Source organism: Adelges cooleyi, unplaced genomic scaffold (genome assembly GCF_023614345.1).
Source record: "Adelges cooleyi isolate 19-005CV unplaced genomic scaffold, UGA_ACOO_1.1 ACOO_flye_CR_arks_rails_tigmint_CR_PRNA_108, whole genome shotgun sequence".
Classification (NCBI taxonomy): domain Eukaryota; kingdom Metazoa; phylum Arthropoda; class Insecta; order Hemiptera; family Adelgidae; genus Adelges; species Adelges cooleyi.
The window spans coordinates 14,318,756-14,332,099 of NW_026095761.1; the positions used below are offsets into that span (position 1 = coordinate 14,318,756).

The 13,344-nt window shown below is 34.2% G+C and overlaps 1 protein-coding gene across 1 annotated transcript in view; it reads right to left on the reverse strand.

Annotated features, from left to right (window-relative positions):
• Positions 1–1,522: 1,522 nt before the first annotated feature.
• Positions 1,523–13,344, reverse strand: part of LOC126847484 (probable chitinase 10) — a 31,651-nt gene continuing 19,829 nt past the window's right edge. The window contains exons 3-16 of the mRNA XM_050587743.1: positions 8,122–8,348; positions 5,803–6,040; positions 5,056–5,235; positions 4,854–4,977; positions 4,456–4,765; positions 4,114–4,352; positions 3,857–4,047; positions 3,554–3,771; positions 3,184–3,479; positions 2,964–3,111; positions 2,698–2,883; positions 2,511–2,633; positions 2,239–2,440; positions 1,523–2,043 (exon numbers count right to left, since the gene is read on the reverse strand). Coding sequence (XP_050443700.1) covers positions 1,826–2,043; positions 2,239–2,440; positions 2,511–2,633; positions 2,698–2,883; positions 2,964–3,111; positions 3,184–3,479; positions 3,554–3,771; positions 3,857–4,047; positions 4,114–4,352; positions 4,456–4,765; positions 4,854–4,977; positions 5,056–5,235; positions 5,803–6,040; positions 8,122–8,348 — 2,900 coding nt within the window. The 3' untranslated portion in view covers positions 1,523–1,825. The remainder of the gene's footprint in view (positions 2,044–2,238; positions 2,441–2,510; positions 2,634–2,697; positions 2,884–2,963; positions 3,112–3,183; positions 3,480–3,553; positions 3,772–3,856; positions 4,048–4,113; positions 4,353–4,455; positions 4,766–4,853; positions 4,978–5,055; positions 5,236–5,802; positions 6,041–8,121; positions 8,349–13,344) is intronic.

Below are 13,344 nucleotides of genomic sequence, written 5' to 3' on the forward strand. Positions count from 1 at the left end.
CCGTCCGGACTCTTTTCGAGCATTTCCATTATTCCTATACAACGCCCATTTTCAATTATATTAAATGTATCCGTCCACCGCCAACCGGAAAATGATAAAAGATCATTAATTTGGTTAATGTGCGGTATCATGTCTGGGTCATAAGCTATTCCGGTAGTGTTCAATTCCGAATTGTATTTAAAGCCTAACAACTCATATTGTGCTTTTATGCAATTGTCTAAAATTTGTTTAACTTTTATTTGCATATCTAACATTTCGAAGGTAGGATTTTCCGAATTGTTTCTGCTTTTAACATTGGCCCTCGTTGTTGAAACTTTTTTATATACTTCGTCGTACGGAAGGGGCCAGCAATTACTGTTAAAAAATGCGCTCAAGAGTTTTACGGTATTACACATGTGTTGTTCGATAGCGTCGCTTTGGGCAATAATCGCAGAACCAGTGTCCGATGTTGATGCTTCATATTGTTTGGCGTTGTAATAATTTATAAAGTCTTCCAGGATTTTGGATACATCTATGTTGTGCTCAGTATTAGGGGATAGGTGGTAAAAGAACCAAAGAGCACCTCGCATACGTGACACTAATCGATTATTGTCCTCGATCAGTTCCTTTAAAGAGTCTTCGAAGTACTCCATTTTAGTAGGTTTATCTATTCTTCTGCACTGATATACTATACCTCTTTTGTATTCACAATACTTCTTTAAGACATCGGCATATTTGCAGCTCAAAAACTGATGAGCCATTTGAATCTTACAATCAACGTTATCTTTGGTCACTATCTCTCCATTTGCAGTAAGTTCAAGTAACTGGCGTATTTCGCACCACTGTTCAGTTTTTGACCACTGGTCTCTAACTTGTATGGGATCATTGCTGGAGTTTAACTCAGGCCAACCGGGATACGAAAGAAGCTCGTTCATCGGGCCAACGGGATCTACATCTACTGAGTCTAATACCATTACACTCGAGTAAAATATCATAAGACATAGAAGGCGTGCCATTTTTACTTTTCACAGCACTTAAAAATTCACAAACAAGTACTTGTCTAAAATACAGTAAAGAAAGTATTGCACTGTTAAGATTATTAAATGCTCGAGGCGGAATAGTGTTTGTCTAATGCTCAGAATAGTATTAACTGCTGGGTTTACTTAACAAAACAAATTTTGCATTGTACGTCATCGGGCAGTAACGCATAATAGAAATTGGATTTTGTTAAGCCGTTTCGCTGTTTTCTAAGTACATTCATTTCAAGGTTATTCAAAACCCTGATATTCGTTCGTTCTTTTGTTATGTTAGATAATTAATTGTTTTCTAAAATAAATGTGAATGATCATATTTATTACTTCTGTGATTCTTATTTTATTACTAATTGTTGTATTTTTATTTCTATGTTGTTATAATATGTATTAGGCTTTTGAGTTTATTTATTGATATGAATTATAACCGTATTTTTCACTGTTATTTATATTTTTGTTTTGTTGAAAATTTATGACCATTTCATAGAAGGGAAAAAAACAAAACCGATTAATTATTAACTAAAACATTTTAATATTTAATTGTTTTTATAATAAGTTATTAAATGTACAAATTATTTCACAATTGATAATTTTACCGTGAAATATTATCTGCAGATGTGAACAGACAAAAATAAAAGCTACAATTGAAATTCCTAACAATCCTAACATAGCCATACTAACACTGGCGGTGATAAATATAAAAATAAAAATAAACCAATTTGGGGTCAATTAGGTATAAATAAAATAAAATAACAATTACTCTGTATTATTATTTACAAATTAGTATTAAAAAAAAATTAGACTTGATGACACTCTTATCGTCTGGACGTCGGCGGGGCTGGAGTGTGTTGCATGCAACCTTCAACGTTTTCCGGCCAATCGCAAACGTTTTCTTTAGGGTTGAAGACCAAGTTGGACGGACATGGCATATGATGTTTCCTTTCACCTTCGCACATGTAGTACATGGTACAGTCTGCTTTGTCTGGGTGATAAGATATGTGTCCATCTTCTTCTTCGCACGTTACAGATGTCGCTGTTGGTAAAAACAAATGCCAATAACGTATTATGCTCCTTAAACTAGGTATCTAATATATTTTTAAAAAATCATTATATTATATTATTTTTATAATATAATTTTTAGTTACACAATAAAATTGGGTTTGAAACAGGTATGTGTTTTTTCAACGATCAAACTATAACGTTTTAATTTGAATATACTGTTACTCACGATCTTTTGTGGTGTAGACAGCGTTTTTTCCAGTTGACTCGTATGGTCCATCGTATTCCAATTTCACTGTATACCCAGCTAGTTCTTGTTTCATAGCGTTGATCAGCGGATATTTGCCAGTGCCGCAAATTCCTCTGTAATCGTCCATGTCTACCGACCATATCATAACTCCTCCAAATCCTTCGTCTTTCAGCCAAGACATCTACGAATTCACAACGATAATCAAACACTACAACACTGAGTAATAATAGATAAGTAGAATAATAGTTTACCTTAGTCTTTAGACTTCTCTCGTCGTCAAAACCTATCCACTGATCTTTCCTGTACGCGAATGGCACCTGTTGTTCGTTGTCCCAGACTAGTGTAGTATTTTCGACGTGTAAGAAATCGCATACCTACGAACATCCCAAAAATATATAGATTTTGAGCATTCAACTGTTGATTTTTATGTAGCCTTACCTCGTAGTACGCCATGAAACCGGCTTCAGACGTATACTTGCCAGCTACACCACCTCCAGATGCAGGAGCTCCAATGTCAAATTTGGCCGGATCTACCAGAGTAAATGACCTACCATACGTTGGCATTCCTATCATGAGCTTTTCTTTGGGCGCACCTTGTTTAACCCATTCCCTGGCACTGTAATCCTATGGTACAAAGTAACCAGATGTTTTAGACAATTCCTGAGTGTTATAATTATATTATATCAGTTTTTGATGGTACTCACCACAGTGAGCTTTTTCTGATAGCTGGTGGCACTTTCTAACGGGTACAACGGGCTGTTGTGTCCGACTTGGCGTTCCCACTGTCCGTGGAAATCGTACGTCATAACATTAATGAAGTCAAGGTATTTCGATATCTCAACAACGTCGTATCTGATCAATACAGATAATTGTTAAAACGTGGAAGCTCAACATATTATTTAAATTTTAATAACACACACTTACCCAGCGGCAATAGCTTCGAAGCTGGCAGGGACAGCGGCGCTAAGTAGTAACCTCGGCAGTCCAGAACTCTTAGACTCTCCTTCGAATGCCAACCTCAACTCTTTCAATAAGTTAACGTACGCCGCTTTGTCGTCGATTCCTCGGGGGTATTCCCAGTCGACGTCCAAACCGTTGAACTTGTGCTCTCTGAGAAATTCAATGGCTTCGTATACAAATTGATTCATTCGAAACACGTTTCCAGTGAGTTCTTTGAACGGAGTCGATCCGAAAGCCCAACCGCCAATGGCTAATAGAACCTGTGGTACATGGTAATATGTAAGTACCTATACACATTTTCGTTATAGCTTCGGTGTGACGATTGACCACGTACTTTTAGGTTTTGGTTCTTTTCTCGAAGATTTGTCATTTCTTTGTACTGTTCCGTGTCCTTTTCGTTGGCAAACGTTAGTTTGAAATCTTTTAACGTACCGAAAGCGTAAATAACGTGTGTACACAACATGGGATCTATGTTGTCAGGGGTGAATTTTCCTGCGCCAGGTCTCTTGATAGACCAGCTTGTCATGTAACAAATAACTTGAGGCGCACGTGCTGGTAAGATAAACACACGTATAATACAAATTCGCAATAATAGAAGAAAAATACTTATTTTAATTTGATATACTCTCATATTTACCATTCAAATCTACTACGTCAGTTTGTATGGCTGTAGACGCTAAGATTTTCGATGGTTTTGCTTTAGCCAAAACTTCGCTTACGCTTATTTTAATTGGCGCTGGTTTCGGTATGGAGTCTATGGTGATACTGTTAGCTACCTTAGACCAATCGATGTCCTCTTTTCCTCTCTTGATACCTCTCAGTTCTTCCCTATAATGGAATGTTATATAAAGTTGTTGAAACAAAACTGCAATGAACACTATTGCAATTACAAACCTCATCGCTCCAATCAAAGGATATTTGACGTCTCCACCACAGAGTGTTCCCGTGAAATCGTCCATGTCGGTTGTCCATACCATAGCTCCGGCATAACCGTTATCCTTGATCCACTTCATTTTATTTCTAATCGACCTTTCGTCGTCAAAACCGATCCACTGATCTCCAGAAATAGCGTAGGGTACTTTCATCTCTTCGTCCCATACGTAAGACGCGCCGTTGCGAAGAATCTCACAGATCTGTTAAATATGAAACACAATACAATGTGCTCGGTAGATGTTATTTTTTACTAAATAATGTGTTGAATAATATTTTGCTAAATGCTTAATATATTGTTAGTACCTCGTAGTACGCTAGAAATCCTGATTCTTTCGTATACTCTCCGGCTTTACCACCACCCGACGCTGGTGAGTTGACTTTGTAATTGGCCGGGTTGCTTAGAGTGAAAGTTCTACCATAGGTCGGCATGCCTATGACGAGTTTATCTTTGGGCGCTCCCATTCTAGTCCATATCAAAGCTGCGTTATCGACACTCAATTGTTTTCGCCATTCCGAATCGGATGACGGTGCGTACAAAGGAGCGTTGTGTCCAGTTTCTCTCTCCCATTTGCCGTGGAAATCGTACGCCATCACATTGATGAAGTCCAAATACCTAATAAAACGTGGCAAAACACGATATTAACAAGTAATTTTATGCGTTGGTGTGAATCTGAATCCGCGGCAGACCAAATTATACTTACGAAGACACGGCAGGCACGTCGTATCCACTTTTGATGTTGTCGGGACCAACTGGCACAGCGGCGGTCAACAGTAATCGTGGTTTTTTCACTTCTTGAGATTCAGCTTCGAACGCTTCTCTGAGTTCTAAAATCATATTATTGTGATGACACTTTTGTAAAATCTTAATAATAATTTTACATTATAACAACGAGCGTTGTTTACCTTTCAACAGCAGAACAAAGTTTTTCTTGTCTTCCGGTCCTTTCGGATACTCCCAATCCAAATCCAAACCGTCAAAACCTCGAGCCCGGATGAATGGTATAGCACTGTAGATAAACGTTTGTCTCGCGTATCTCGTGGCTGACATATCTTTAAACTTTTGGGTGCCAAACGACCATCCTCCTATTACAAAAATAACAATAATTAATACCACATCATTTGAGACGAGTGGTGCAAATATATAGATTGCGTGGGGAGGGGGCCCTAAGACCCCACTAATATTCCTTCAATCCGTCTTTCCAAAATTTTACATCAGGTCTTCGAAAAATGTAATTTATTAGCTTTTGTGTTTCTTTTATGGCTACAAAACGAATACAAACGCCATGCTGGAAGTTAACAAACAAATCCAATTTGTAACTCTTACTAAATGTTGAATGCTCAAAATACATATTTTTTTTTATTGATAGATTTCGGCCGCGTTTAAGTAAATCTGTTCAAGGTCATCATAATGCATACGTTATTGTGTATGTCTAGTTGAATGAAGATTGCATCGGATAAATTCTGAGTTCGGATGAGCTCAGCCGAACATGAATGAACACGTTTTAACGATTGAAACGGGTTTCTTTGTGCGAATAATTTTTTTATTGAATAATAAATATTAGTTCCGACCCGGCACTATCAGAAGGTGTCCTCATGTACCAGAAACGTATTATGTCATTGGGTGATTTAACAACCCGTCGTTACACATACCCAGGGCTAACAGGGTCTTCAACTTAGGGTTGGCCTTCTTCAAGTTCTTCACACGGTCGTACAGTCCGACTTTGCCGTCTTTGCTTTCGTCGTTGGACTCGAACGACGACAAACGTCCTTTTTTCAACCATCCAAAAGCGAATATCAAGTGAGTGCACAGTTCTGGATCGATGTCTTCCGGCAAGTATTTACCGGCTTTCGGTCGGTATTGCGACCAATTCGTGTAGTAGCAAACGATCTGTAAATTGAAAACATGGATTAGGTTAATGTGTTAAATGAAAAAAAATATATATTAAATAGTATTTAGATAAGGAAAAGAAAGGCGTACGCTGCACAGTGTTTCCAAATTAAAAAAGCTTTGCCAAATTTTCATTACTTCCAATAAGCCAACATTCGGGAGAAGCAACAAATAAGGAACATAGCCGAACAGTCACAAATCGAGATCCTTTTCAGCAATTTTTGTCTACATCTGACTCTGTAGTATTACTTTTATATGAAATACAAATATTACATGAAAGTCAATTATTTTATTTATATATATATTGGAATTTTTAATAAAACCATTTTGCAAGTTTTGGATTTTAAAACTGATACACAATTTAGATTTAAGAACATCTTAAACGTGTATATAGTCGATATGCCACTCAAAAAAAAAATGTATTTAAATAAAAAATACCCCTTTTTGACCCCCTAAATAGGTGTGGAACATTAAATTTCACATCAAATTTGGGTTCTGGGAATTAAAAAAACATATAAATTGACTCCTTACAGAGTGTTATAAAGTAAAATTTGAAGAAAATATGATTTGGCCAGGCTTTTTAAATTTGGTAACACTGTACGCCACAAGAAAGTTAATTGCAAAATGTTTACGCCGTCCAAGTGCGGGTGTGTCCGTATATTAATAATATCTCATGTATTATCATTCAATAACCATTTTTGTTTTGCAGCCTTGGCATTTACGCACGTGTTGTTTGACTTGACAATTTTGATTAAACGTCAAGAACGCCCGTTGTTAGTATCAAAGAAAACGGTATAAAAATATTTTTGTACGCCAAGTTTAAGCGTTTTGTAATCGACTGCGTGTCACCAGTTGGTACATAATTCATACGCGCCTTGTAAATTATTATTATGAATGTTGCTGGCCATATTTAAAAAAATAAACATTTACACGGTGTTAATAATAATTTGCATGATGACTAATAACGTTTAAAATCACTGGATTTCACTATAGTGACGGAATATTTTTGTGGTCTTAACGAAATGCAAAGTTCGTGATCATTATTAAAAACCTCCGAGAGTAAAACCCATCAAAGGGTTAATGGAATCGAAAAATGATACATAGCTCGAGGGTTAACTCGTGTCACAAGGCAATTGTCAATTTTAGTATATTGTTTATCCGTGACGGACATGCAAGTAAAGATCAAAGACCCCTGTATGCGAGTTATGTAATCCAATCATCGTATTGGCCGACAATATCTAATAAAATTAAGTCAGGACATAAGAGACTTCCTTTATAGCAGTGTAAAAAGAACTTTTCCCCCCTTCGATATTCCCGTACATCCCTATTAATTAAAGACTTGTTTAAAAAAAAAAATTGTATGCAGAACCCCCTCATTGGGAACTGTTGATCACACGACTTCCCCTCATTACAGAAATGTGACGTAGATAATCTCGATTTGAAGTCTTAATTTTGAATCTATAACTGAACACCCTTATTGAAACAAGTATTTTGTTAACTCTTACTGATGTTTACATGTCCTATGTAATTACCAATGTAATATATAATGTTTTTTTTTTAAAAATAAATTAAAGTTGTGAAAACTTGGGAATGTAACAATTATTAATGGCACGGTATAAAATCTAAGTAAATTATAACATATTGATTGCATAGACTCTCGCGTAGCAATCATTTTTAGCGCGTCCTTCGTCGGACGTCAATTTTTACTTATGTTTTTTTTTTTTTATTATTATTAATTTCACTAATAGAAAATCGAATATGTCTTTCGATCTGTCAACGCGTTTGTCTGTGCGAATTCATCGCACAAAAGAATTTTTACTATACAATCGGCATTGATAGTACCTTATGTGCGCAACCGCTGGCGTAACTAAGTATATTATGTACTTGCCAGATACTACCGGTGAATAGCATTTTCTACCCGTCGATATTGTTATGCTTTTTATTTTCTCTGGAATAATCGGTGAAGGGCAAGCTGTATTGTTCTAAAACGCATTGACAATATTGGTCGTGCTCAGTCACGTCGCCGTCCCTATATCTTAAAAGCGCAAAGAGCCTTGAAACCTTCTGTGCCCGATTATTACCTTATATCCGCCTTCGTCTTGGCTGTCTTTGGCCGGGGCTATGTGTTTCTCAGACGATGATTCAGTGCCCGACTTCCTGGTCGCCACTCGGTTTCGTATCTTAAACTTGTTCACCGAAGCCGACGTTTCCATGTCCGCAGCCGACGAAGTAGCCGTCGATCCATCTGCAGACGGGGTGTCCTGTTGTAATTTGTTACCCGTCGGTCGTCTCAGTCTTCTACGGATTGCTGCAAACAATAAAACCAATCGACATTACTTATATTCAAACGGTATAAGTGTCTACACTCATTTTTTAAATTTATTTAGGGTAAACGCCCAAGAGGGCTTAAGTACAGTTAGGTAACACAATATTATTTTACAATTAATGCATTAACTATTAACATAATGAATAATAAAATACAAGATAATAGTTTATAAACAAGAACAAGTAAGTAATTGTAGAATAAGTTTAAATAAATTATAATAAATGAATGAACTTAAGGAACACTAAACTACGCAGAATCTGCTCTACTTATGTCAACGCCATCAGTTTTGACAAAAACAATTTTAAAGTTCATATTTTTTGTCACTTACTACTTCATAATATTAAACTTTACATTTCTTTAGATTTTAAGAGGTCATACGTTTTTTATTGGGATGTTATAATGAATGAACTGATAACTATAATTTGATATCAATATCTTGAACATTTTTTTGTATGACTGTAAAATTGTACATTGGTGGTTGTAGTTCATTTTTGCGCAGAGTACAGACTACCGAGTGACAGAATCATAACGATACTTATCTAACTAGTGATTGTGGTGATGATGATGATGACCATGATCCAATTATATAAGCTTGTCAAAAACAAATTTGTTAGCTAAAGCGTACATAACCTTGCCTGGCTGTATTTCAGCGAAAGAATAATATAATTACATCTGTTTCACTTTTGCCATTTGCGTAGGAAGTAATTGTTTGTGTTATACATATGCTTGTGTAGAGGATTTAGAAAGGGTTTTAAATCAAACATAATTATCAAAAAATTATTATGGTTTATTAATTAACTAGTCATCACGTTGAAACTTTTATTTTTACATACCCACTTCGACCGCGAACAAAAAGGGGTTTATCTTACTTATCACAAATGGTGTCCTAACTTTGTATACACTTATTTTAACATAGAAGCGTTTTGATGTTGTATGAATTTGCAATAATAGCCAAGAAGTAAACATAAAAATGGGTCTGACCAAATTAGTTTAGATTAAACGTGTTCGTACAGATAATTTTGTATTCTAAAAGATAAAATAGTTTTATTTAGAATAGTAGCATTTGTTTTTATCAATTAGACTATTATACATATGGAATTAGTTTTATTTAAAAAAGACCCATTATCTTATAAACAGAATACATTGGCTCTGTATACAGAATTAAAACATAAGTACAGTTATTCGAATAATGCTGAACTGTGACTATGGGTCAAAATAGTTTCTATACTATAAAATGTATTATTATTTATTATTATTCAATTTATCTAAACACAAAGTTTAGAGCTAGCGGCCATGCTATAGTTTAAACCTATTAACGTGACCCTACTGGTTTTGTTGGGCAACCGTTCTTATAGTCATAGCCGTCAGGGGCCAATTTTTCCGGCGTCTTATGTGTACAAACTCTGGCGTTCTACATAGTATAACATTATATATTATATTGACACTCATATATATATAGAATATATAAGTTTAACCATGTATGTATAATGTATATGAATATATACATATATAGATCAGCTGACCGTATGGCGCAAAAACGAGAGCGTTGCGCACGCACCTGTGATAAAATTAAAAAGTAAAAGGAACTCGCTAAAAAACTGGTTCGACCGCCCAACGGTCGTTATGTCCACCAGTCAGTCTATATATCCATATTATACATATAATACATTATATTCAATATTGTGTATATATACATATATTTATTATATATAATGAATGTGTTTACTAATAAAATTCGCTTTTCTATCGTTTATTATAACGCGACAGAATGATTTCTATCTTAATAGCTGCTGTTATTGAATGGTTAAAATGTATATATATATATATATATTTACCGTTTTTTTTAGTTAAAAATGTTGTATGGCCCATGCAATTGTATTTTCGAGCGAGAGACTTTTAACGTTAGACACGATTTATGGACCGTGTTTTACGGTTATTACAATGATTTTTTAATGTTTTTATTGTTCCTTATATATTTGTAAATACAATACACTTTCAGATATAAAAATAATAGCTCTCTATAAATTACAGGTATTTCGTCCGCATGAAGTATTTCGACCGCATTCGGTACTTGAAGGTTTCATTAATGACGAATTAAAGAAAAAAACCGGACTGTCTATACTTAGAGGTGTTTTACAAGAAATGCTAAGATAGAGAAATGTAATACATATTTTATTGCAACGAATTTAGGCTCGAAGCAAATCTGTACATTATAAAAAAAAAACTATTTTTTATTGAAATAAAATTAAATAGGCAGGTAATTTTAATTCAAACAAATATCTAAACACCTATTTGATTTGCACAAATCTGAATAACAATTATCAAATGAAGCAATAATTTACTTTTTAAATAGATATTCAGATACTAACTTTAAAAATTTTATATTAAAATAAAAATTCAAATAATAAAATAGAATAAATGCTGAGCACATAATATAAATACAAAGTTAAGTTTATATTAAATGTAAACAAAATAATGAAGAAAAAAATATATATCCGACGATATACATGTATAGTATTGGAGTATTAAAAAATAGCGTTTCAGCTGCGCAACGAACCTAAAATAGTTAACAACAAATTATTTGTAATAATTAAATTAAATTAGATAAGTGACGGCGAGGAAACATGATTGATAAGATATAAGAACTACTCAAAGTAACCATACAGGTTTCGTAATAAAATATTATATGGAATAAAGATTTCGGAATAATAACCGTCGTGACTGCAATATCCCTGAACTAAATGAACTAAAAAAAAAATAATAATACGTAACACAATAAAAAACTTATACAAAATTATTATATTTGGTGAAGTGTCGCTTTTAATTTCAATATTAAAACTAATGTTAAGCTGGTAAACTCAAATTCCCGCTGCCGTCTATTTTTTTATTTAACTAAAACAACAGCGAAAAATAAATTACTATAATCATTAAAGTATATCATTTCCAAATTGTTATAACCAAGTATAATTAATTAATTATAACATGATTATTGCTATAAATGTAGCATGCATAAATAATTTATATGTATTGAATACATTTTATCGTTTTTTTTTTTTAAATTGGATTTATTCATAACGATATATCAGTGTAACTAACAAGACTACATACTGCTCTTACCACTGGTGGCTGCTTAGAAGTTTTATTGCAATACGTTCAGTCTAGATGTTATATTTTTTTGCACCGATAATTTGTGAGAAACTTGTTTTGATTTTTTTTTTTGCAGCAACACCAACGGCGACAGCGGGTAACAAAATAATATTATGAAATAAGGTTAATACACATGTAATCCGGAGAATGTGCGTCTGTGTGGTCTACCCAGTGTCAACTATCAAAATATGGTGTTTGCTAATCAAGCATAAACGGTAAAATATACTATTTGTACTACTTCCCTGAGGCACAGTCCGCGCGATAACGCGGTGCTTATGGCCTACAATTATGATGCCGAATATTCTGAAATAAAGTAAATGTGTTATTGCGCAACTATGTTTTTTTTTAGAGCCAATACAGTTTGCAATTATGTATAAAATACATTTAGAACGCTTCTTATTATATCGTCTCATCATATCATTGATAATATTGGCATATCAATGTTAATAGTAGTGACAGAGATCACCACGGACACACTCTTCAAGTAGCAAAATGTATTTCCTATATTAAGTATCTTACACCTATGCATGTGCTGCTTTACAATTCTATACAACCATATCAATTAACTGTAAAATAGGTATGAATAATTTAGAAAATTCTATAAATCAATACTAAATTTTATTACAATTTATGCAAACAGAATTGTACTATGATAGTAGCCCACTACTGGTGAGATTACCGTCCATTTTTTCTAAGTAGGGTCCAGTTTTATTTTTCAAAACATTGAGAGAACCATAGGCAGATATAATGAAGAAGCTTAATTAATTAATATCTTTAATAATAAAAAAGGGTTTGAATAAATTCGATTTAGCTCACAAGTGAATTAAAAATAATGTACGTTGGCGAAATTTTGAATTTGTATTTAATAACAAAGTAATTGTATGTACATCAAATAGTTGAGCTCATTTAGTTAAACAAATTTATCCAACGTACTGGCTTCAGAAATATTTTATGATCTTTCAATTGCAAGGTGTTATTGCTACAAATCCTATGTTTAAGTTGGAAAAATAGTGAAAACCGTGAACAAAGACGCTAAAATAGTCTAATGAAAAACATTAACTTCCAGTGAAGAATTCTTGCAGAGCTCTACAAAATTTTAGAAAACTTACTAAGTTATACAGAACCCTTTAACAACTGAGGAGTACACCAGCCTATTTAACAAAATATTTATTATTTTACCGGTAAAAGTAGTTAGATACAATGTATAGATTTTCTTTGTCTACTTATAAAAACTCGTGATAATTACATTGCATTGTTTTTTTTTTTCGTAATAATATGTGTTAATTTTCGAGATGTACTCGATAGTAATTTCTTTTTGTTAGCAATAAATAATTTATATATTCTTTATTATTCCTTGGACTGGAGCTGGAACAATCTCGGTCGGCATCCTTGAAAATCTCACGCTCGGTTTGGGTCGAGTCGTTTTGTAGTCGCGTTACAAAAACGCGTATGAAGAAAAATCGGACTTGCAGAGAAACGTTTGACTCGGACAATTTACATAATATATAAATAATATCTTAATGGCAAACGGCTTAAACGTTGCGCCACGATTTAAAGATCGACCGTCAGTCTAATGTATTCTCCGGTGCTTTGAGCTTAATATGCATTATTATTATTTATTTGCTTGGCCAGCAGCTGTTTGTTTGCTGTACCACAGTCAGTCATCGATAGTGGTGTCTCCTTTGACCACAGGATTATGTCACATAAACATAGAAGGCGATGACCGATCCGGGAAACCGGTCTCGATGAAATCGCAAGTAAGTAAATGTATACTAGGTCGTTTTGAACCTTGACCCGCGACCTTGCATTATAGCAGCGACCGTCCGGAACT